Source organism: Melanotaenia boesemani, chromosome 24, assembly GCF_017639745.1.
Source record: "Melanotaenia boesemani isolate fMelBoe1 chromosome 24, fMelBoe1.pri, whole genome shotgun sequence".
Classification (NCBI taxonomy): domain Eukaryota; kingdom Metazoa; phylum Chordata; class Actinopteri; order Atheriniformes; family Melanotaeniidae; genus Melanotaenia; species Melanotaenia boesemani.
Window position 1 is genome coordinate 23,022,624 of NC_055705.1, and position 25,021 is coordinate 23,047,644.

Consider the following 25,021-nt stretch of genomic DNA (forward strand, 5'->3'; position numbering starts at 1 on the left):
TGCTTCCCAAAATAGGTTTATTTTGGAAACTAGATTTTGTTTAGTTGCCACATCTTTGGTTATAACAAAAAGAAAAAAAGTCACTTGTCACATTTTGCAAATTAATACATATTTAAGTGTAACATAACCTTGAATCACATGAATGATCCTGTTCAACCTGTAAAGCAATCATAGAGAATGGAAAAGAAAGAGAAAATAAAGCATTTACAAAAAATATGTCCTTTATTCTTTTGGTTTTAAAATTATATTACCATATGAGCGGACAGTAGTCACTTCCTGCATGCAGTTCACTAAAACACTACAAGCGCAATGAGAGATGGCTACTGATTGCTTCATGGTTTGTATCTACAGATATGGGGACCATACATGTGTTTCATCATGTGTTACAGTGCAGAAAAAAAAAACATATTTGTCTAGAAAAAATGTAAATCAAACCTGAAGACTGAAAAATGCACTCATATCTACAGTAAAAATGTTATTTATAATTAACTGGTAAAACGCAAGTGATCCACGGAGCCCAGATTCAGCATTCTTCCAGTCTCTGTTGTATATTTACACATACAAATACATACAAATCTTTCTCTCACACAATTACATGTATAACTTCCACACATCGTATTACATAGCAGTGGGGGAAAAAAAGTGCTCTTACATCAAATGTAAGTGTGATGCATACTGTGGGCCCAAATAGCTATAATATTTACAAACCGAACAACTACATCAAAACCACTCGCTTCTCAATTTAAACAACATGAATGGCATACAAACATCTGTGATATATAACCTTTATATGTGATATATTGTCATGTTCTAGGTTGAAAGCAGTTAGAAAGACTGGCATTGTCTTTTTAATATATCATTACTGAAGACATTTTCTTTACAGGAGCTGTGCAACGTGGAGAGGAGGTGGGATGGGGAGGACTGTGGATGCAGGAGACACTGCAACACAACAGCAGGTGAACCAGCAGGTTTCAACATCACCTTAAATGATGGGATTTTATTTTGGGGAAAACTGGCTTCATAACTTTGCTGCCAAGAGTAAGATGAGAAAATTGATTCCACTTTTGGAAAAGTAGACTTAAAACATTTCGGGTACACTGGCGAAACACAATAAAAATGCATGTTGTACTACTCATTCTTATTACAAAAATTAGCTTAGCTGTTTCTCACCAGCAGGTGTAAGAGGCACAAAATCTCTGTCAATCAGATGTACAGGTAAGTTAAATGAAGGGGATGCCAGGATATATTCCATCTCAAGGATGCTACTGGCACATTTACCTGGTCTTTAACCCTGTTTTTATCCCAAACCCTCTAGCAACTCTGCACTGAGTGAGCTTATGCCCATTTATCTCTTAAATTGTTGCAACCATCTCCATATTGTGATTCCCAAGAAGCTGCTAATTGGTTTTAGGTTAATACTCCCTTAGTAACTTTTAATGTTGATGGCCCCATCAACCGTTTTCTTTGGCCCCCATCAACCCCTGAATGATGACGTTGAGTCAGGGTGAGTGTGGCTGCAACACTTACAATTACCCCTCTCAGTGCCATCTTATCACATCTGGCCAACGTCTGGCCCTTGAAACACATTCCATCAGCACACCTTAAATGACAACATTTGGCAACATTTTCTGTACTACCTGCAACTTTCATAAATATTTACAATATGTCCAGTCTCTGGTCACACAATGAGCAAGTGGACAATTTAAACACAAAAACTAAAATATCCCACAACACATTTGGCATTATGCCTGATGGGAATCTGCTGTTAGGCTTACTAACAAGAATTAGCATAGGCAAGAGCACCAATGAGGTCTCTTTTTTCCTGTGGTTAAAAGTTGATTAGTTGCATTTACTTTTCCTTTCTTACATCTAAGATGACAAATCCTGAACAATGTGAACAAATAAAAACAGAAATAATAAAACACATTAAACATCTGTTCTCATTAACTGGCTAACAAAAATTAGCTTAGGCGGCAGCACCAATGAAACCTCTTTCTTCTACTAGATGAAAGTTGGTTGGTGGTCCTTTGTTTCTTATATAGATGGCAAATCCTGAACAATGCAAAGACAACCATTAAAAACAAAGAAACACTAAAATATCCCCAAAACATGTTCAGCATCATTGCCTGATATAAATCTGTGGTTAGCTATCTAACTAGCTGGAATTAGCATAGGCAGCAAAAAAGGAAAAGTCTCTTCCTTCCACTGGATGAAAGTTCATTGGTGGTCCTTCCTTTTTTTATATCCAAGATGACAAATCCTGAACAATGTAAAGACAACAATTTAAAACACAGACACACTACAGTATCCCAAAAAACATTCAGCATCAATGCCTGATAAGAACATGCTGTTGTTAGCTAACTAACTAGCAAGAATTACCATAGGCAGCACAGATGAAGCCTTTTGCTTCTACTAGCTGAAAGTTGGTTGGCTGTCCTTCCCTCTTTCTTATATAGATAGAAAATCCAGAAAAATGGTGAAAACAACTATTTTAAACACACAAACATGTTGAATGCAATAGTATTTGTTGTTTTTACTGCTCTACCACCTTAAGCTGTTTTTTGGCTGCTGTACAGTGTGCAATATTGATTTTTTTCTGTCTCCTACATTTTATTTAGGTATATTTTTATATCTGAAGCATCAATGCCTGACACAAATCTGCTGTTGGTAGCTAGCTAACTAGCAAGAATTAGCATAGGCAGCAGAAAAGAAAAAGTCTCTTCCTTCTACTGGCTGAAATTTGGTTGACGGTCCTTCAGTGTTTGTTTGTTTGTTTTTTGTTTGTTTTTGTTTGTTTTATCCAGGATGGCAAACCCTGAAGAATCTGAAGATAATTTAAAACACAGAAACACTAAAACATCCCAAATACCCATTTAGCATCCATGCCTGATAAGAATTAGTATAGTAAGCTTTACAGATGAAGCTTTTTCCTTCTACTGGCTGGAAGTTGGTTGGCTGACCTTCCCTTTTCTTTTATAGATAGAAATCCTGAAATATGTGAAGACAATTATTCAAAACAAAGAAAAATTAATGCCTGAAACAAATCTGTTGTTAGTTGGCTAGAATTGGCATAGGCAGCAGCAAAAAAAGTCACTTCCCTTCCCTTCCTTCTACTGGCTTAAAGTTAGTTGGTAGTTTGTTTATTTTTTGTTTGTTTGTTTGATTGTTTTTTAATCAAAGATGAAAACAGCTCAAAATCAGAAATACCAAAATATCATACAACACATTCAGAATCACTAATTCTAGCTAGGAAGAATTAGCATAGGGAGCAACACGGATTAAGTTTATTTTACTGGTTGAAACTTGGCTGTTGGTCTTCACCTTCAAGATGGAAACCGCCATCTAGATAGCAAAAGACCAAATTTGGTCTTGACTTACGGCATTGATTAAATGCTGCCAAAACTCAGCCACATGACCACTACATGTGGCCCACAAGGAAATTGTCATAATGAAGGCTTCCTGTATTAGGACCACTTCTGGCTCACAAAATACTTTCTGTAATCTACATTCAGGCCAACTGGACATCTGGACCACATGTAGACCACATAACACTTGCCATAATCCAAGCCAGGCTGGCAATTGACATGTGGTCCACTTCTGGCCTGCACAACACTTGCCAGTGCCATCACTGAGTCATAAGTGCCAAAAGTGGGCATGATGTGGCCCAAACATGTCTGGAATCTGGGCAGGGGGAGAAGGGACCCACACTCAACTTTTTGATTCTTGAGAACAGCATGGTGAACGATTATCAAGCAGATAAGTTCATGCTAAAACAAATAAAACTGCAGGAAGGCTTTCAGCAGAGAAGTGTTGACTGACACCTAGCCATGATTCAGTTTTACAAATGACCAAACTATATTGCTAAAACTTTCACAAACCTCCAAAAGATTTCCCATGAAAAAGTGAAACAAAGTTGCGTCTTCCTGTGAGTTCATGCATTTGACATTACTAAATTTAATGTTTACGCTTAAAAAAAAGAGGCACTCGATCAGATCAACAGTCTGATGTTTAGGTCTTAGAATCTTGGGGAAAACAGATTGGTGCATCCCTACAGATTACTCCCTGCATGTTTTTCCCCCCTTTCTTTTTCTATGGATTATAGCCTTTACAGACAGGAGAGTGGTGCAAATGGTGTCATCAAAATCTTGGCAAAAAAGGAAACCAGGAATATTTCCTTTGAATTTGTTTCTTTAAATGTGTCTCATTCCTCCCGCTTGCATACATTCAGCTTCTCTGTATTTAGAAACAGATTTTTCTACTGAAACAGGAACATTGCAGTCCAGATAGAAGCACAATATAGATTTCAACCTTCACTGGTTAGAGGCCAGTGACTACAGAGTATTTCTTCATTGCACTTCAGAGAAATGTTTCAGCTTCGTATACTGAATGAACCACCAGCGTTTCAACACTGACCCTGCACTGTACCAGTTTCAGATGGTGTTAGTTTCCAGCATTGACTTTGTCTGCCCTTGGTGATTTTACATCAGTGAATGCAGTAGACATTCTCAAAATAATGACGAGTAGAAAACAGTCTTCCTCATTAAAAAAAGATCAAACAAAAAAACAAAATAAAAACCAAAATGGAAAATGAATGACAAGTATGCAAATACCTTGTTAAATGACACAGCTATTGTTAAATTCAAGACACTGGATTTATAGTAGCAGCAGCACTAGCTACAGACAACTTAACCGTACACTCAATTGTGTCAAATAGTAACAACAACCAAAAGGAAAATCACAAGCGTTTTGCAGAGAGGCAGTGTCTGCTGGATAACTTGCTTCCATATTCCCCTTTGGGGTGATCCCACGTACTTGTATTTGCCACAGTTGGACTCCCATTTTAGGCTTTCCTGCACAGCATTCATCATCTTCAAACAAGCAACAGACATGCACACATCTAGCTAACCCCCTCTAAAAGCTGTAAACAAATTTCCCTCACCTTAAATGCATTTTTAAACTTCAGTTCCATTTTTAAAAAACTTTATTTCTTTCTGTCTTTCAAGTCTTTTCCTTTGTTTTCTTTTTCCCTATTTTCTTTTTCGTATTTGTCCTTATCTGACTTAGTCACACTATTATAGGAGGGCGGGGAGGCCGTGGAAGGAGTCATGTCCGTTTTATCTGAAGTGGAGTTCTCGTTGAACTTGCTGATGACCATCACATCCTTGTCTGGGTCACGGATGCTTTCCTTCAGCTGTTCCTTGTAGAGGGCAGAGGCCTTTTTCATGGCCAGACAGATCATATAGCGGCGGAAGGCCCTCTGGATAACTATAGCTGACATTTCCTCCTGTTTGCGGCGCAGGGTGGTGGTGATGGGCTCATAAGACACCTTAGAGGGGTTGGAGGCCATGAAGCGTTCCTCCATCTGTCCACGTAACACGTCCATTTCACCCCCTTCGCCCAACACTCGCTTGGTGAAAGCAAACAGGATGTCGAGGCAGTGGATGCGTTCACCACTCACCATTGGCAGGTCCATAGAGATGAGCTGGGTCATATTAGGCTTGGGCATGCGCAGAGGTGGATCGAGAGCATCTGCAAAGTCAGAGAGCTTGCTGTACTCCATAAACTGAGTAGCATCAGGATCAAAACGCTCCCACACTTCATAGAACATCTCAAAATCGTCCTCGCTCAGCGGCTCGGCACTCTCTTCTGTTGCCACACTGAAGTTCTCCAGAATGACGGCGATGTACATGTTTACCACAATGAGGAAGCAGATGATGATGTAGCTGACAAAGAAGAAGATGCCTACTGATGGGTTTCCACAATTGCCTTTGTATAAATTGCCTGGATGCTCCATCTGGCTGTCACAGTCAGGCTCCCTCTTGTTCAGTATGGGGGCCAGAAGGCCATCCCATCCGGCTGAGGTGGTAATCTGAAACAAACAGATCATACTGTTCCCAAATGTCTCGAAATTGAACATGTCATCGATTCCTGCTTCCCTCTTGACATAAGCAAAGTTGGACATGCCAAAGATGGCATAGATGAACATAACCAGAAAAAGTAGAAGGCCGATGTTGAACAGGGCAGGGAGCGACATCATCAAGGCAAAGAGAAGCGTCCGGATGCCCTTGGCACCTTTGATAAGGCGAAGGATGCGGCCTATTCTGGCCAATCGAATCACTCGGAACAGAGTTGGAGACACAAAGTACTTCTCAATAAGTTCAGATAAAAACATACCTGAAAAAAAAAGACAAAAGATTCAGCTGTTTGTTTCCAACAATCCAATGGAAATTCAAAACACCTCAACAGATGTCCTTACCTACAATCGACAGGATCACCACCACAAAGTCGAATATGTTCCAACCAATGGTGAAGTAATAGTGACGCAAAGATATCATCTTGAGCACACATTCCCCAGTGAAGAGCACAATGAAGACCAGATTGATCCAGTAGAGGATGGTGTCCATCTCTGGCGTCTGGTCGTCTGTCTCTACCATCATGGTCACCATGTTAAGGCAGATTAGTATCATGATCACAATGTCAAAGGCCTGCTTTGTGATGAAGTCAAACACACAGCCTTGAAATGCATTCTGAAATCAGGGGGGACACAAGAAACAGGAAAGCATTATTCATTTGTCACCTCTACATTTTGATTCATTAGGAAGAACTGAGCAGTCAGAGTCTTACAGCTGGCCGTGGAATAGGTTTCTGTGGTTTCTTGGAACCCAGCTTCTTCATGGCGTTGTAGTATTTCTTCTGTTCTTCTGTCATGAAAATGTCTTGACCTCCCAAGTAAAGGAAAGACAGGAAAAAATGGTCATAACCACATTCTGTGATTCTTTTTCCCATTGTTTAGTTACGAGAGCAATGACATGAATACAACTGTCCTTTAAGGGTCTTGTGCAACTTATTTTTAATTGAATATTACAAATTATAAAAACAGAAGGGGGTTATAAGGGTTCAGTAGTAGTTTCTTCTAAGGGCTGATTATAACTCTGTGTAGTACTTTTAAGACAGAAAAATAGAAAAAGATAGAACAAGCTATGCCCTGGCCTTGGAAATGTTTGACATTTAAAAGAAAAATGCATCCTCATGTAGACGAATTAGGAATTACATGTACTCTTAAATTAAAATAAAAATCTTAATTAAAATAATTACAGGTATATTCTTCTATGTCATTTTGGTGTTTACCAGATTCACCCAGTTGGCCAGATTGGTCCCTCTGGTGGGCCGGTTTAGGCCCCCAGGCCATGCATTTGACACCTCTGCTTCATACACTTCATACAACACCATCTCAGTATCTTACAGCAGCCTCAGAGAGCATCATGTGTCTGCAGGGAGGACGGGCGTCAACACCAAACAACAATCTGTGTGACGCTTTGGCTGTGGGGCTGATGCACTACATAGGCTAATAGTGTCTCAATCAGTCAAGTCAGATGGCAAACACAGTGCAAGCCCCCCTCCCCCGCCTCTTCCTCTCCCTCCTCTAACACTTGGGCGTTGCCAGCCCTACTTGTTAGCCTTCAGTTGAATGGAGGGCACATTTCCAGACTACATTTCCTGTGACACTGCATGTCTGAGTGCAGGCAGGGTGTTTCTCAGTGACTCATGCAGCCTCTGTAATCCTCGGTAGCAGCAGGTCCTCACAGCTCAGCAGATGATCATTATTCTGTACTTCATCTCTTTCTTTAACAGCAGCTGTGGCTCTGCTTTGACTAAATCTCAACCTCACGTGCTTTGTTCCCTGGTTTTTTAACCTTATGAGCATCATGTGATGCAGCACTTTTACCTGCTGGCTTTTCATTTCAAGAGGACCAAGGCAGCAGCCCAGAATGAAATGTATGTGCTAACATTAATAACAGCAAGCAGTTCTGAAATGTTATTGCTGTAGATTCACCGGAGACAAAACACATGACTTTTAGTAGAGCATAGTGTGTAACAGGGATCTAACAAAACATTGAAACACAGTGATACCAGCAAAAATTGAACTTGTATCCACTAAATCAGAGGTCACAAACAAGCAGACCGTGGTACATTTCCGGACCCAGAACCTGTCCTATATGGACCCACAGCTAAAATGCTTTTATGGCTTAGCATTTCCAGTCTTCACGGAAGTCATCAGGAAACACGCAGACTAATTGCATTTGAATTAAGCCATCCCACATGATACACTCAGCCAATTAAGTCTGTGAAGCAGCCGGCAGTAAACTTTGCAGCACCACAGCGCAGACAGACGAGAGTTTACAGGTAAGACGGTAGAACAAAGAGAGATACAGATAACTTGGCACAGCAGTATCACCAAGCCTGCCTGTTCTAAGAAACTTTGAGCTTGTTTTACGCTTGCAAATATTGTCAGTCGCGGGTTTTTGGGCTTGTTTTCTTGAATGTAGTTGCTTATTCGGGCTTACCCTACACCTGTTATGAAGCCCCAACCTAACACTAGACAACCATCTGCTACACCTGTACATAAACACAACAGAGAATTTCCTACAGCTTTTACAGGTAAACTAAGCTGACAATCATCAGTTTGCAAAAAAAGAAAAAAATAATAATCAAGACAGCACCAAGATCTATCATGGCAACAACCAAAGTACCAAACACACACACACAAAAAGAAACTAGAGCATCTCTTAGTGTATAAACCCACTGGACAACTCAGTTACTGTCAGCATGCAGAGGATGAGGAATAAGGAGGGATCAGAGATGAGTGTGATCCTGCAAATGTGACCATGTCTCTACAGAGGCTAGAGGCAGACTAGGGTGGCCCAGAGACTCGGGCCATCAGCAGCAATCCTGGAGCACGAACCCAAGCCACCCCACTACGCAGACTACCCCGGACCCAGCCAGAACCCCCCACGGTCACGGGCACAGGCCCCAGCAGGCCAAGATCGGCAGCCATCAACCCCGCCAGGCACCGGCCAGAGCAAAGGGCCCAGAGCCCCAATAGCCCAGAGGCTTGCTCGGTCATCAAGGTCTGCGTCACGTACTGAAGAACTAGAGTACTATGGCGAGAACTGGGTACTGGAACTCAAAATACACGAGATGTAAACAAGGCACTGTTGGGCTGATACTACTCTAGTAATCCTAGTAAGCAGGGCTACATGAAGAGAATGTTGGATATATGGATATTTCTATACCCACATTCTACACTGACATCAAAACAACTAGATGTTCCAACACCCGCAAACGGCAACTGCCATCACAGTTAGAGATTTAGGAGACACAACACGCTAATGCTACAGCAAGGGGGAGCCAGGACGATAGGTCAGAAGGTGGAGTTAACATCAATTCGCCCCCAGAGATTGGGTACCAAGCCCCAACAATGAATGGGATAAATGAGAAAACAACTGACCTGAGGGATAAGATCATGGCTACAATGCAAGTCTGTCAACCCTGACACTGAGTACCACCAGAAAGTCTTCTAGCTGATATGAATGCAGCACTAAGAACAATCCCTAATACTTCCATGTCTTTAGTGACATGGGAAAAATGCCTGATGCCAGTGAAAGGTAATAACTCTTTCACTGATAGTCCTCCCTGGAATGCTCTTGTTGCAAAGCCAAAGAGTAAATCATCTCACAGTGAAATGGGAGGACGAGTAACAGGCAGAGCCCAGTTTGCTAAGATTAGCAACATGACCGGCTGGCCTGCTCTGCCATCCAGACCAAGTATCTTCTCAACCCCTCTCCTTAGCAAGACACAGTCATGGCCTGTTGTCAAAAGGAAAACTAACAAGTCTCCTCAACAACCAGACATGCAGCTACAGAATACGTTTTTTCCACTGCTGCAGGATTCTGGATCTACATCTGATGACCGGGATGAAATCTCCCTACACACCAGAGTCAGACCAATGTACAGCTCAGAAAGTAAAAGCAAACGGCAGGGCCTCAGAGTCTAGTATGTTTTCCACACATTTCACACCAAAGTCACCAACAACCAAAGTACTGAGCTTTCCCAAGAAAATGGGATCAGATGTGAGAGACTAAATTAAGTAAATTGTGGCTGCGCACCTAACGGTGAAAAACCTCATCCTGAACACTGATGGTAAAAAAAAGATAAATGTTCAGAAATGCAAGATTTATCTAATACATTCTATAAATTTATCAAATCTTGTGTTCATTCCTCATCAGCCTCAGCCTGACCAGAACAAAACCTGGACAGATAATGTTTTTCTAGCTTTGCTAAATGTCAGATCTTTGGCTGGAAAAAAACATTTTTAATAAATGATTTTATTACAGTTACATAACAGAAAGCTGGTTAGACAGAGAAAATGATTGGGTTGTTCTTTTAGAAGAGACCCGTCCGAACCTCAGCCCTGTAAGCGACGCTAGATCACATCAGAAAGGTGGGGGTTTTGTTTAATGACTCCCTCAAATGCAACAGATATCTTAGAAAAAAAAATATATATAGATATAGATATAGACATATAGATATATATAGATGTAGATATATATATATATATATAAATATCTGCCATCTTGGCCAGGTCATGTTTGTAAATGAGAATTGGCTCTCAAACATTTTACCTGTAAAATAAAAGAAAAATGCAATTTGCATTGTTCAAACACTTGATGTATGGTGGGTTATTTTTATTTTTATTAGCCATTTCTTAGGGTCAGTGTTGGATTAGTTGGATTTTTGTTTTAAATGATGAAGGCGAGCTTTTCTTTTGATCCTGATGTGTCTGCTGAAATTTTCAGTATAAAAGTCACGCTAATTAATACTAGACCATTTTTCTGAATTTGCGTGAGTACTTGAAACTCTGCCTCAGGCCCTATAAAAGCTTGGGCCGGTCCTGTAAAAAATGACATAGATACGAAATGCAACTTATCTTTTTTTTCTGCTGGTTGAAGTTGTCAATGATGACACCGATGAACAGGTTGAGAGTGAAGAAGGAGCCAAAGATGATGAAGATGACGAAGTAGAGGTACATGTACAAGTTAACCTCGTACTCAGGCTGGTCTTCCAGCTAGAAGCAAAGCAAGAATCAACTTCAGATTTATCACTTTCATTTCAGTTTGCTGGATTATAATTAAAATCTAAGTACACGGATGAAAGTTTGTCTGTTAACAATAAAACAATAAAAAAAAAAAACTTACGTTTCGAGAGTCCACAGCTGCGTACATGATGTCCATCCAACCCTTAAAAGTGGCCTAAAAGTAGATGGTTATAGGCATAATAGTTTTAATAAAACATTCACACACACACACACACATTATATGCTCCATAAACTTACCACTTGCAGCAAAGCCAGATAACCAGCCCCAACATTGTCAAAGTTGATCTTGATGTTTTTCCAGCGAGCGCTTTCATTGACCAAATTCAGGCAGTCGGTCTTATTGTTGACGATATTGGTGGGAAACATCTCGTCTGTGGTAGTGTTGACGCAGCGGTAGTACTTCCCCGCGAACAGGTTGACACCCATGATGCTGAAAATCAGCCAAAAGATGAGGCAGACCAGGAGTACGTTCATGATGGAGGGGATGGCCCCCAGCAGGGCATTCACCACAACCTGAAGAGGTCGAAGCATACAGACAAATTCAGGACTCGTTCATCGTCTACACAGGGGTCTCTACTTGCCAAATTAGTTTATTAAAATCATCCAGTCACTTAACTACTCTTAAATAGGACATTTGAGTCATACAATTGATGCTTTCAGGACAAAACCTAAGGTTATATTAGGTACTAACAGTTATCCTCTATTATTTAAAGCTGTATTTAATATATGTTGTATGCAAACATAAAATTCTTAGCCCCATATGTGTCTACAGAGAGAATTTAACAACATGACAGTTGGAAAGAAGAAGGTGGATAGGTGAAAAAGTTAACATTTGATAAGTAAAAAAGCAAAACAGAAAAAAACCTTAGAGAGGCGGGATGAAGTCACAACATTTTGTTTGACTGTAAATGAAAAAGACACACAACAAAGAAAAAAATTACAGGTCAAAGGCACCACACAAGCAATATCAGAGAAAACAAAGCTTGAGAACAGCTATATATAGTAATCCATTGACACAATGTGAAGAAAGTCATGCAGATAGAAGAACAATGTTGAATTGCAAGGAAAAAAAGATCTTCACAGAAGTTGAAAGAGACATGCAGAATTCCAAGCCAGCTAGCTTTATTTTTAAATAACAACAGATTTTAACAATCAAATCAGAAAAATCAGAAAATTAAAAATACTCTAAACATTTTCCCTTCAGCAGAGGACAAGCTAACATGGAGTAATTGTGCCATATGTACATATGAAATGATAAAATGCACATTTCATGAGGCATATTGTGGACTAGCTGAAAACAGTTAGCGGGTTAGCTTCTACAGGTTGACTGAAAAGAATTATTTAATATATTCCATTTTTTTTAACCCTTTTACCAATTAAAGGCGTAGTGCACCCTAAAATGTGTTTTTTGAGCTGTAAACAACACAGTCTTACTTAGTTGTAATAAAAATCACCTACTGTTGATATAAATGTATATTTTATTTAAAAAACAGGATTTTGTGGTTAAAAAATGGCTCATAACATCACCTACAGAGTAAAACCAGGTTTTGTTTTTCTACGTCAAGAAAATTTTAAAAACCCCTCAGCCCCTCTCTCCAGATGCCTTGCAGGCATAGAACCCCCCCCCCCCAAATCCATATAAAGGGCGAAATGGTGCAGATTTGCTAGTTTCAGACTTCTATTCTTTCACAGAGTTTCTGATGAAATATTCCTGCAGTGGGATGGATTTCTACTTCTGAGGGTGTAAAAGTAACACCGGACTTTATTCTTTACCTGCTGATCCTCATCTGGCAACAGACAGCAGCTCACATAAAGCAGCAGCAACTTCCAGCAGCTGCCACAACCTGCAGCGAGTCTCCACAGCTTTCCAGAGCTGCTGGAGCTGCTGACAGGCAGCTAACAGCACTAACGGCTCAGACTGATACGCTTTAGGACCACATTGTTCATGTGTAGCTGAGGAGATTCAGGAGGGGAAAAGTCTTCCACCTCAAAGACGCTCTGTGGTGTAGCTGCTTTGTGAATCTCCATATTTACAGTGATGCAACCATGCTGCGAGCATCCATAGTTACAGAGACATAGCCATGCTGCGAGCATCCATAGTTACAGAGACATAGCCATGCTGCTAGCATCCATAGTTACAGTGATGCAGCCATGCTGCGAGCATCCATAATTACAGAGACATAGCCATGCTGCTAGCATCCATAGTTACAGTGATGTAGTCATGCTGCGAGCATCCATAGTTACAGAGACATAGCCATGCTGCTAGCATCCATAGTTACAGTGATGTAGTCATGCTGCTAGCATCCATAGTTACAGTGATGCAGCCATGCTGCTAGCATCCATAGTTACAGTGACGTGGCCGTGCTGCTAGCATCCATAGTTACAGTGATGCAGCCATGCTGCTAGCATCTATAGTTACAGTAATGAAGCCATGCTGCTAGCATCTATAGTTACAGTGGTGTAGCTATGCTGTTAGCATCCATAGTTACAGTGATGCAGCCATGCTGCTAGCATCCATAGTTACAGTAATGAAGCCATGCTGCTAGCATCTATAGTTACAGTGGTGTAGCTATGCTACTAGCATCCATAGTTACAGTGATGCAGCCATGCTGTTAGCATCCATAGTTACAGTGATGCAGCCATGCTACTAGCATCCATAGTTACAGTGATGCAGCCATGCTGTTAGCATCCATAGTTACAGTGATGCAGCCATGCTGCTAGCATCCATAGTTACAGTAATGAAGCCATGCTGCTAGCATCTATAGTTACAGTGGTGTAGCTATGCTACTAGCATCCATAGTTACAGTGATGCAGCCATGCTGTTAGCATCCATAGTTACAGTGATGCAGCCATGCTACTAGCATCCATAGTTACAGTGATGCAGCCATGCTGTTAGCATCCATATTTACAGTGATGCAGCCATGCTGCTAGCATCTATAGTTACAGTAATGAAGCCATGCTGCTAGCATCTATAGTTACAGTGATGCAGCATGCTGCTAGCATCTATAGCTACAGTGAAGTAGCCATGCTGCTAGCATCCATAGTTACAGTGATGTAGTCATGCTGCTAGCATCCATAGTTACAGTGATGCAGCATGCTGCTAGCATCTATAGCTACAGTGACGTAGCCATGCTGCTTGCGTCCATAGTTACAGTGACGTAGCCATGCTGCTAGCATCCATAGTTACAGTGACGTAGCCATGCTGCTAGCATCCATAGTTATAAGGATGTAGCGTGCAAACTAGCCTAAAAACTACAGTAACATACGACGAATGGGAGTAATGTTTAACAACGTGGGACACAGAGATACCTATTTACATAGATAAAAGAAGCATTAATGAGGCAGTTCTATTGAAAGTTACACTGTGGATATTTACATTTTGTCAGTGCTGCATCAGTAAGGGTCCATGAGACCTGGTCCATACTGACATTTGGTGGTCTAAATCAGGAACTAAAAGCATGTTTTCAGCTTGCCCACAAAAAATTATGTTTTACTAGATCTATGTTGCCGTTATTCCTCAAGGTCTTACCCTCATGCCCTCAAACCGAGACAGAGCCCTCAGAGGCCGGAGGGCTCGCAGGGTCCTCAGAGATTTGATGGCACTGAGCTCAGAGTAGCCCAAAGCATTTGCTACGAGGCTGACCAAGGACACCTGAGAGATGATGATGCCAGAGAAATACAGGGTCAAAGTAAGAAATGAAAGGGTTGTCTTTCAACAAGGTGGTTCATTAGAGATTAGTGATGAGTCTGCATACAAAAATAATAAGTACACCACAATAATAATACAGGGTGTGCAGAATTATTAGGCAAGTTGTATTTTTGAGGATTAATTTTATTATAGAACAACAACTATGTTCGCAATGAACACAAAAGACTCATAAATATCAAAGCTGAATATTTTTGGAAGTTGGAGTGGGGCTTTTTTAGTTTTAGTATCTTAGGAGGATATCTGTGTGTGCAGGTGACTATTACTGTGCATAATTATTAGGCAACTTAACAAAAACCACATATATACCCATTTCACTTATTTATTTTCAGCAGGGAAACCAATATAACAACTCAAAATTTACAAATATACATTTCTGGCATTCAAAAACAAAACAAAAACAAATCAGTGACCAATATAACCACCTTTCTTTGCGAGGACACTCAAAAGCCTGCCATCCATAGATTCTGTCAGTGTCTTGATCTGTTCACGATCAACATTGCGTGCAGCAGCAACCACAGCCTCCCAGACCCTGTTCAGAGAGGTGTACTGTTTTCCCTCCCTGTAGATCTCACATTTGATGAGGGACCACAGGTTCTCTATGGGGTTAAGATCAGGTGAACAAGGAGGCCATGTCATTATTTTTTCTTCTTTTAGACCTTTTCTGGCCAGCCACGCAGTGGAGTACTTGGATGCGTGTGATGGAGCATTGTCCTGCATGAAAATCATGTTTTTCTTGAACAATGCTGACTTCTTCCTGTACCACTGCTTGAAGAAGGTGTCTTCCAGAAACTGGCAGTAGGACTGGGAGTTGAGCTTGACTCCATCCTCAACCCGAAAAGGTCCCACAAGCTCATCTTTGATGATACCAGCCCATACCAGTATCCCACCTCCACCTTGCTGGCGTCTGAGTCGGAGTGGAGCTCTCTGCCCTGTACTGATCCAGCCACGGGCCCATCCATCTGGCCCATCAAGACTCACTTTCATTTCATCAGTCCATAAAACCTTAGGAAAATCAGTCTTATGATATTTCTTGGCCCAGTCTTGACGTTTTATCTTGTGTGTCTTGTTCAGTGGTGGTCGTTTTTCAGCCTTCCTTACCTTGGCCATGTCCCTGAGTATTGCACATCTTGTGTTTCTTGGCACTCCAGTGATGTTGCAGCTCTGAAATATGGCAAAACTGGTGGCCAATGGCATCTTGGCAGCTTCACGCTTGATTTTCCTCAGTTCATGGGCAGTTATTTTGCGCCTTGTTTTTTCAACACGCTTCTTGCGACCCTGTTGACTATTTTGAATGAAACGCTTGATTGTTCGATGATCACGCCTCAAAAGCTTGGCAATTTTAAGAGTGCTGCATCCCTCTGCAAGACATCTCACTATTTTTGACTTTTCAGAGTCCGTCAAATCTCTCTTCTGACCCATTTTGCCAAAGGAATGGAAGTTGCCTAATAATTATGCACACCTGATATAGAGTGCTGATGTCATTAGACCACACCCCTTCTCATTACAGAGATGCACATCACCTGATATGCTTAATTGGTAGTAGGCTTTCAAGCCTGTACCGGTTGGAGTAGAACAACATGCATAAAGAGGATGATGTGGTCAAAATACTCATTTGCCTAATAATTCTGCACACACTGTATGGTAATAGTGTAAAAACAATAGTAATACAGACATAATAACTGGGAAATATCCTGTAATTCTGTAGACAATGTGGGCATTCTAGCAACATGTGTAATTTTACTCTTGATTTACATTTTTTGAAAATGAAGGAGACACCGACTTATTTAGCTATATACATGTCAAACCTTACAGAATTACAGAAAAAGGTGAGACAAAAACAATGTCACTAAAATTATGCATTTAATTAGATTTGAAAAAGATTTTATTGGGATTTTTGCTATTTGTTGCTGCCTTTTAAAACTTTTTAATGCATTCTTTGTACTATCTGTTATGCTTTAATGTTTTATGTAAAGCACTTTAAATGTGCAAGACAATTAAGTAATTACAAGGTATTACCCAGTTATTACTTCTGTATTACCCCCATGTTACCACACTATTACCATATTACCGTGATGTAAAGTGCTACCATAAAGTGGTTAAAATGGAAATTCAACATGCAACAATAGCTTTTTTATTCATCGTTAAACAGCCTGATTAGTCACCAGTGTCAACAGTGAAATAGAAGATGTAAGGATGATGCTACTGTGGCATGAACAACACGGTAGTTCCCCCAGAAATGTGTCGAAATCCCCCTTAATTTTGTCCTGTTGGTGGATAGACAAACAGTTTCCTCCTGCCTTAAGTTTTTATATTAAACTAAGCTTCTGTCTGTTCAGACTGTAAAATAAAAGCTTATTGTGAATATTAATTATACGTACATCTACAATGAGGAAGTCGAGCCAGCACCAAGCATTGGTGAAGTACTTGACGAAACCGTACGCCACCCATTTCAACAGCATTTCCAGAATGAAGACATAAGTGAAGACCTTGTCTGCGTACTCCAGCACTGTTTTGATCGTCCGCCGTTGTTCTATGTAAATATCCTCGAATGCCTGAGCACAATGGATTTCATTAGCAAAAACTGTCAGATGGACCTAATTTATCATAAATTAATACATCTTTTACATTTTATTTGGATGATTAATAAATAACTGCTTAGAGGGATTTTAAACTGAAAGATGAATATTTTGGACATCTATGGGCGGAAAATTGCTTTGCAGAATTTCACGAAAGCCACTAACCAGTGCGCCACTGCTGAGCAGAATCATGAAGATGATAAAGGATTCAAACCAGTTGTGCTCCACAATGATAAAGCAGGTTTTCCTGAGTGTCCACCAGCTCTTAAACTTTGGTCCCTCTTCGTTAATCTGACAGCACTGGAACCTGCTCACACAGCCTGCAGACATGCATTGTTAGAGATGGAAGAATAAGAAATTAATCACTGGTAGAAACAGCTCCACATCAAGGGCCCCACGTACAGATTCACAATCTCTTAAATCACATCTGAGATTTTTACTGAGTGAGTTCACTTGTCAATAAAGAAAAGGGTCTAGGAGATTATTTTATTGTAAATCAGCTAACCAAAGCAAACATAAGTAGCAGTGCTTCTTCAGTCGGGTTGCTTTATGCTGCTTTTTTACATGTAACTGTACTATTTCATCTCCACGTAAACTCACCGTCCACGTCATCAGGTTATAGACTTAGATTTTATTGTCCCAAAGGGGAAATTCTTTTCCACAGACCGAGCCCCTGGACCCCTATCACCAAGTAGGCCATTTTACATAGACATAGACCACATGGGACAACATAACAATACTGCACAGAACACAACATAACTCAGCGTGGGTAGCATAAATACCTTCTTTATTTAAGCTACTATTTACCTACCATCCTCAAAAAACCATACTGACAATTTAAGCTCTCTGATTGGTTGAAAGTTTGACAGGAAGTGGATTTACCATCATTTTACAGATCTAAATAGAGGTCTCTTGGCAACATAGTAGTGATAGTGATATTTTTATGATGGAAAATGTGATAAATAATGCAGTTATCATGGATCATTGTGGATTTACCTAACAGAGTCTCTGACTAAACACTAGATTTAGTGGCTGGATTGTAAACCTCCTGGATGGGATAGAAATGCCTGGAAAACGTCCATAGATCATCTAAAGGGTAACTATCCATCACAGTTTACCCCACAGAGCTACACACCACTATTTCTGAGACTCTGATGATGATAGAGGTGATAGCTCTCAGGGTGCTGGACATTTAGCAGAGATTTTAAGGTTAATACAGTTCGGAAGGAAAAAGAGAAGCCACTTTTTCCTTCAAAATTGTAATGTAGCTTGATTTTCTGCCCATCTTGGTGTTCATTTGTCTTTTGAGCCTACCTTTCCAGGTGTGGCCCATTTTACAACCACCCATCATTCTCACCCTCTGTGAAGCAGGCCTCTGGGTCCAGTGACTCCTCTGGTTCTAGCTCCACTGAATCAACCCCATCACCTGGGGGTCGAATATCAACTGTACTCCCCTCGGATGAGCTCAGAGGCTGGGGCTCCACATCGAGCTTCTGCATGAATGAGGAAGAATATAAGAGGAGGAGTTTACGACACAATGCAAAGGAAAACAGTGGTTCAGTAGTTATAGAAGCCAACCTTCTGAGCTGGTTATCATTGTGATTCTCCATTCACATGTACTCCAGTGCCACAACTGTATACCATAGTGAGGAGAGTAGGCACTGAAATAGCTCAGGGTTGGGCTCTTTAAAGTCATCATGACCGTATCATCATGGCATGCAGCATCGATCAAATGTACCTACAGGCTTTGGTATTGGTCTTATCTGATGGTTCAAATCAGATTATGTGGTATAGCAAGGTTGGTGTTACAGAAATGCACTGTGGGTACATTTGATGTGGCCTCATTTCGAGGAAGAGTGCATGCAATATTCCAGTGCATTATCAATCCAAGCCTGAAATAGTACCAAGCAGAACGTGTGCTCGGGTATTTTCATGTCCACTGAAAAATGACCCCAGATCTGTTTCTCCATTATTTCTAACATTTCCCAAAAATCTCTTTCATAAGTAATACTTTTGCCACCCTCAAACATCTAACATACCCAAATAAAGCTGCAGAAACATTTTCCTCAGTGACATGAAAACACGTTATTTCCATTCCTTGAAAGCAGTGTACAAGCTTCTTCTGTTTGTGTTGAAGTAGACGGATAACCACATTAGCTTACCAGCAAAAACCAGTACTGTGCACTGTTTATAAGACAGCATGTGGTTTATTGTTTTTATATTCTTACTGGTGAAACATCCTGAATTAGCACCCGTCCATACCCAGAGAACATTCAGAAATTAATAAAGATCTCTATGACTTTTGTCCTTCTTCTCAGTGATATGCAAAGGACATGAGGTGACAAGTGTTGCTGATGTTAATAAAGTTAATAAAAACTGTCTCATTGAATTTTGAACCCTACAAACACTTCTCATACCCTAGATGGCTTTATTTTTGTAAATTATACTTAAGTATCATCTGCATAGAGTGAAAGTTTTTGGTGATATGAGGCCTACTGTCTGTTTTTCTTTGGGCAAACATGGTTTTTAGTGGCCTCATGTCTCATCTGTCCAGTGCATGAAGCATTGGAACATGTCATCCTAGACAGTGCAGCAGCCCTGATTGCCGTGGGACCCAGCTAATACGGCATGGGAATGATGGAAGCATGCTGCTCGCAAGTGCATCCTTTTCTGGAAGGGTGTTATCCCTCCCACTTTTTTGCTCTTCTTCTGCAGAGACAAACCCATTTTACTTCTCTGGGAGTGGAATATATGAGGCTTTAAAGAAGATTTATAATATGTCATGGATTTTGTTGGCAAGTTTGACCTTTTTATGACAATGTCAGATAGTTGCAGTGAAACAAAAGGGAGTAACAGATAAGTATATTTTAAAGGGACATTGTGCAAGAATTACTGCCATCCAATGTTGAAAACACATAGCTTATTCTAGCGTCTCACTTTCTTGAACACGTATTGCAACCATGGTAGCAGTTGTATCTCAAAAAGCCTCGACAAAACCAATGAAACCATGTCATTCGATAGTTAATAGTGTTCACTCTGTTACACACAAAGAACTCACTTCTGAAGTTGAATGTTAACTTTATTCACCGCCACCATATTCACAACAGAATGGACAGACATTCACTGTGAGATATGTTTCCTCTGTGTTTAGAAAGGAGAATGGTTCTCACAGGGGATCGGATCTTGATGGGGAAACTGGCCTCGACACAACCCTGGCTTTAGTCCCAGTAAAACCAGCTAATAAAGCCTTCCCACCAGCTTTTATTCTGGCTTTACCGTAACTAAAAGCCAGTGTTTTCTGTGACTATAAAAGTGACTGAAACCACGTAAATATCCATCTGTACCAACCACGCTGGTGTATTTTAGCAGAAACTATTATTATGCTGCCCATGGTAATCATGGTAATAAGCAACACTGTCTAACAAAATCAAATGCAAAAAGTTAGCTTTAGGCTTATTTAGGCAGAACCATTGACTTACTTGTCGAGGAGAAAGCTGCAACTTGAGCATCCGTTTTAAAATCTTTCTCCTTCTTGAGCTCCTTCTACCTGGGGATGGCTAGCCCCATGTTTTTCCTTTTAGTATTTGTTCTTTTTATATCATCCGGTCACACTGCCTTTAAGCCCCCCTCCCACACAGACACCTTTTTTTTTTCCAAAAACAGCTCCCATGCTACTGCTTATTATGCATGGTTTTTTGTAAATAATTTAGCAGATTTTTCCAACTTGTCGGGGTTGTAAGCCTCTCTTGTTTATCTTCTCCCGTGTCTCAATCACTGTGCGCTGGGTTGCAGAGATTCCATTTGTCCTTTGCCAGCGGCTGTAGTTTCAAGATGGCAGACCATCATGGCACTGCCCTACTGGCTAAACCATCATATGTATGAACAACTTTAAAATTCTTCGTTTAAGAGAATGTGTCAGATCATTAGCAGAGGTCATAATACACCAATGATAACACATACAGACATCGATTTTTTGCTAGTAAACAACAGAAAATGTTACACAATGTCCCTTTAAGTTGATTTCTTTCATTTCGAAACTTAAAATTTGCAGAAGTACAAGAATAAAAGAAGTTACATTCATTTGGCATGTACTCATACTAAGCGCATATTCATACCAGGATTATCTCGGCTCGATTAGGCCAGGAATGCCCAAAAATTTTGCATCTTCCTTTGGTTTGGTTTGTTTCTTACACTGCACCTTCCTGAAGGGGAACAAACCACCCAGAAAACATCATGCAGTTACAACAGCTGTTCGATAGGTGGTGATGTTACCCGAAATGACCCGAAAAAGAAGGAAATCTGGTTCATTGATTGGCCAGGACCGAAAACAGCTGATTCATTAAGTAAACAACGAAGTAACAAGCGAGCTAACTGCACCAGAGTGCAAATGAGCGTTCACACTACTAACGAACTGTACTATGCATGGAAGCAGACCAAACAGTGCCAGTGTAAATGTACCCTTAAGCCCTGTTTCCACCAATCGGTCTCGGTCAGCATTTATTTATTTATTTTGCATTTCCATTGGCAAAAATTATAAAGTGTGCCAGAATATCTACTCAGACCTCTCCTACTTTTTTGGGACCCTTCTTTTAGGTTTCAAATCTTGTCAATCTGACACTAAAGGGTGGAACTTGACATACTGCAATCCATTGATGGGTTGAAAAAAAACTGCCATTTCTGATGTGACTCGTCAATAAAAACAAAGGGAAACAGCACCATGTTTAAGGGTCCATTCACTACTAATAGTCCACTAGACTCGGTACAACTGGGGACTCAGTTCAGGTGGGGTTGCAATCTTCATCCTGTCAAAGCTGGTTTTCACACTGCACTGAAGGAGAAGGCAAGATAAACAATGAGGAAGTAAACTGGTTCATCTTTTGGTTAATGTGGGAGAAGTTCAGTTTCCATCTGAGTAAAACATGGAGCTGCATCAGATCCTAGCGGTCTTGGGTTGATCTAGTGGTCTTGGATTTCTATCAGAACTTTTACTGCCTTCTTTCATGTCTATACGCGAGAAAATTCTCCCAACTATCATCCTACACACACACAAATGTTTTTGTTGTGTTTACCCACAAAGCCCTTTGCCTTTAAGTACACTTCCTGCATTTGGTTCACTTGAAACAAGCACTTTGTAGGCAGGTTCGCTTCTTTAATCTGCGTCAGAGTTCTTTTGCGCATTCACACCGACCCCAAACATACCAAACTTTCGAAGCAAATGAACTAGGATTCAATTTAGAAGTGCTGCCGTTAATACAGAGTAAAAATATGGTAATTTCTTTTGCTATTTAAAGCCGTGTGCCAAGACGAAAACACAAACTGCTGGATTACCACCATTTTTTTTCTTCTCTTTCATTTTATTTGTGCGGTTTTTATTTCCAAGGTTCAACCTGTTGATTTGTTCCAGGTCATCATCGTAAATGAAAAATTCGTTCTCCACGGACGTATATGGTTTTTATTATTATTACAACTAGTATTAAAATGTGCTCTCCCTTGTTTCTGTGTCTTGTTCTTTGTTATAATTCAAGGAAGGCATCGCACCGCTATGACATCCCGCGTTTACATCACACTAATACATAGATGACACATCTATCGCCATCCAGCTGATGCCTACTAGATAAGGGTGCGGTTGTAAAGGAATCGCATTAGAGATCAGGTCTAAACAAACCAAACCACACAAAACCGTCCCGTCCTGAGCCGGACCAGCTGGTGGAAACAGGCCTTTAGATGATTTAGTATAAATCAACTATGAGTCACATCTTTTGTAACCCTGCAAAAATCAACATAATTTGTTCTGGTTTAAAAATTATCTTGAAAATATTTATGCAAAGAATCTTTCATCATTCCACCATAACTCAGGTCACACAGAAAAGTATGTGCAGTCTAGTGTGTGTGTGTGTGTGTGTGTGTGTGTGTGTTCGTGCACGGGTTGTGAAGCACTCAAATGAATTTTGTCTAAAAATTCATTCCTTCATTCTTTCTTTTTCTCTACAGTTTTCTCCACCTCCTCTCTTCCTTCATTCTCAAGCTCAGTGTTGGATGCCAATCAAGTCCCAAAACCAAGTCAAAACCAAGCAATGAAGTCAAAAGCAAAGGTCATGTTAGATGAGTTCATCTTTCAATGGAAAAAACAGGGTGGTGTTGTTCATTCCTAATGGTTTGTAACTGCAATGCAGCCTGATGCTTAGAGGTGGGGGATTAAGGGAAAATTAAATGATTACAGCATTGAGTGTGCTGCTGTATGGGGCAAGGGGAGGGTATAAAGCAAAGGGGAGGACGGAGGGCAGACCAGGCAAAGAACGAAAATGGGCAATCCATTGAAGGTATGAGAAAAAACATGTTGTTTGTCTGTAAATGGCATAGGCAGTCCTCATGGTTAGTGCTATGGTACAATAAAGTGATCTTACAATTTTCTTCTCACTGAAAACCTTGAGAGCGCCTGTGAAACAGCTGCAATAACAAACGGGGGGTTAAACAAAGTAAGTCATACACACCAAAAAACCAGCATAACACCTCAAATCTGCTCCCACTGGTCATCCCAACAACACACAGTTAACCTCAGAGAAAAGTGTTTTAGATACACATAAAAGGTCTTTACTTCTACACAAGAAATGACATCTCTCACATACGTGCGCAATATTCTTTGTGTAACTGTTGATGCATAAACTGATTAGAGGATATGCTGTCAAACTCCATGACACAGCAAACATCTGTTAGCAGGACTCACAAACCCCTGGCTACAGGCAGTAAAGACCAGCAGTGACGTGAGACTAACGTTGCATGATCTATAAATGGAGCATGTGGTGTCATGGCTAGAAATAGACTCGTGGGATGTTTTGAATCACGGGGGATTTGCACCACACCCAGAGTGACAGGTTGACATCACCAGGGAGCATGCTCTGTCTGCATGACTACACCCAACAGAAAACCTCCCCTTTGCTCTGCCAGGATGGGCAAATTACAAGTTAATGTAAAATTATTTGGTTTGTCTTATAATCCTGTCATACAATGAAATACAAAACTGTGCAAATATGTTGATCCACCCTTCAATTCTTTGTTTCATGTGGTCTTTAAAAGTGGTCTTGATCAACAGGTCCGAGGGATGGATCGTCCCCAGAACTCGGACTTTAACATTACTGAAGCAGTGTGGGAATATCTAGACATAGAGCAGAAATAAATGGCAGAAACATCCAAAAAAAGACTTTGGAAAGTCCTTTAAGGATCCTGGAGAACTATTCCTGAAGATCATGTTGAGGATTGACGGGAACTAGTTTTGATATTATTGATCTGTGCAAGGACAGTTATTAATAGTCAAGAAACTACCAATAAACAAACAAATTATGGGAGCTAGAAACTAATACGCATCAGTCTGAAGGAAATTCCTTCAGGAAACCTGGAGAACTATTGCTGAAAAACACTAAAGCAATGACAGAAAGCTTGTCTTAGAGCAATGTTTACCAATCCTGGTCCTCGGGGACTGAGATTGAGAAACACTGAGGGCTCAGGCTGTGTTCAGGATAAAGGCAAAAATATATATATATATAATAGCAAATATTCAATTTTAACTCTGGTTTTGCCCTATATACTTTATTTCCATTGTTTGTACATTTTGTTAAATACAATGCTAAAACTATTTGCTGTTTTTATATATATAAAGTAATATATAAAGAAGTCAGGAGAGGCTCAAGACTTTTGCACAGTAGTGTAAATTCATGAAATTTATCTAAACAGAATCAAACATACTTTCCTCTGGGAGGGTTGGAACAATAAAAGATAATAAACTGCTGTAATTAATCTTAAACA

The 25,021-nt window shown here is 40.4% G+C and overlaps 1 protein-coding gene across 1 annotated transcript in view; it reads right to left on the reverse strand.

Moving 5' to 3' along the window:
- Window positions 1-25,021, reverse strand: part of scn1lab (sodium channel, voltage-gated, type I like, alpha b) — a 57,184-nt gene continuing 32,163 nt past the window's right edge. The window contains exons 18-27 of the mRNA XM_041978973.1: window positions 18,579-18,714; window positions 17,387-17,541; window positions 17,024-17,197; window positions 14,466-14,588; window positions 11,174-11,449; window positions 11,037-11,090; window positions 10,769-10,906; window positions 6,625-6,729; window positions 6,257-6,527; window positions 1-6,174 (exon numbers count right to left, since the gene is read on the reverse strand). Coding sequence (XP_041834907.1) covers window positions 4,982-6,174; window positions 6,257-6,527; window positions 6,625-6,729; window positions 10,769-10,906; window positions 11,037-11,090; window positions 11,174-11,449; window positions 14,466-14,588; window positions 17,024-17,197; window positions 17,387-17,541; window positions 18,579-18,714 — 2,625 coding nt within the window. The 3' untranslated portion in view covers window positions 1-4,981. The remainder of the gene's footprint in view (window positions 6,175-6,256; window positions 6,528-6,624; window positions 6,730-10,768; window positions 10,907-11,036; window positions 11,091-11,173; window positions 11,450-14,465; window positions 14,589-17,023; window positions 17,198-17,386; window positions 17,542-18,578; window positions 18,715-25,021) is intronic.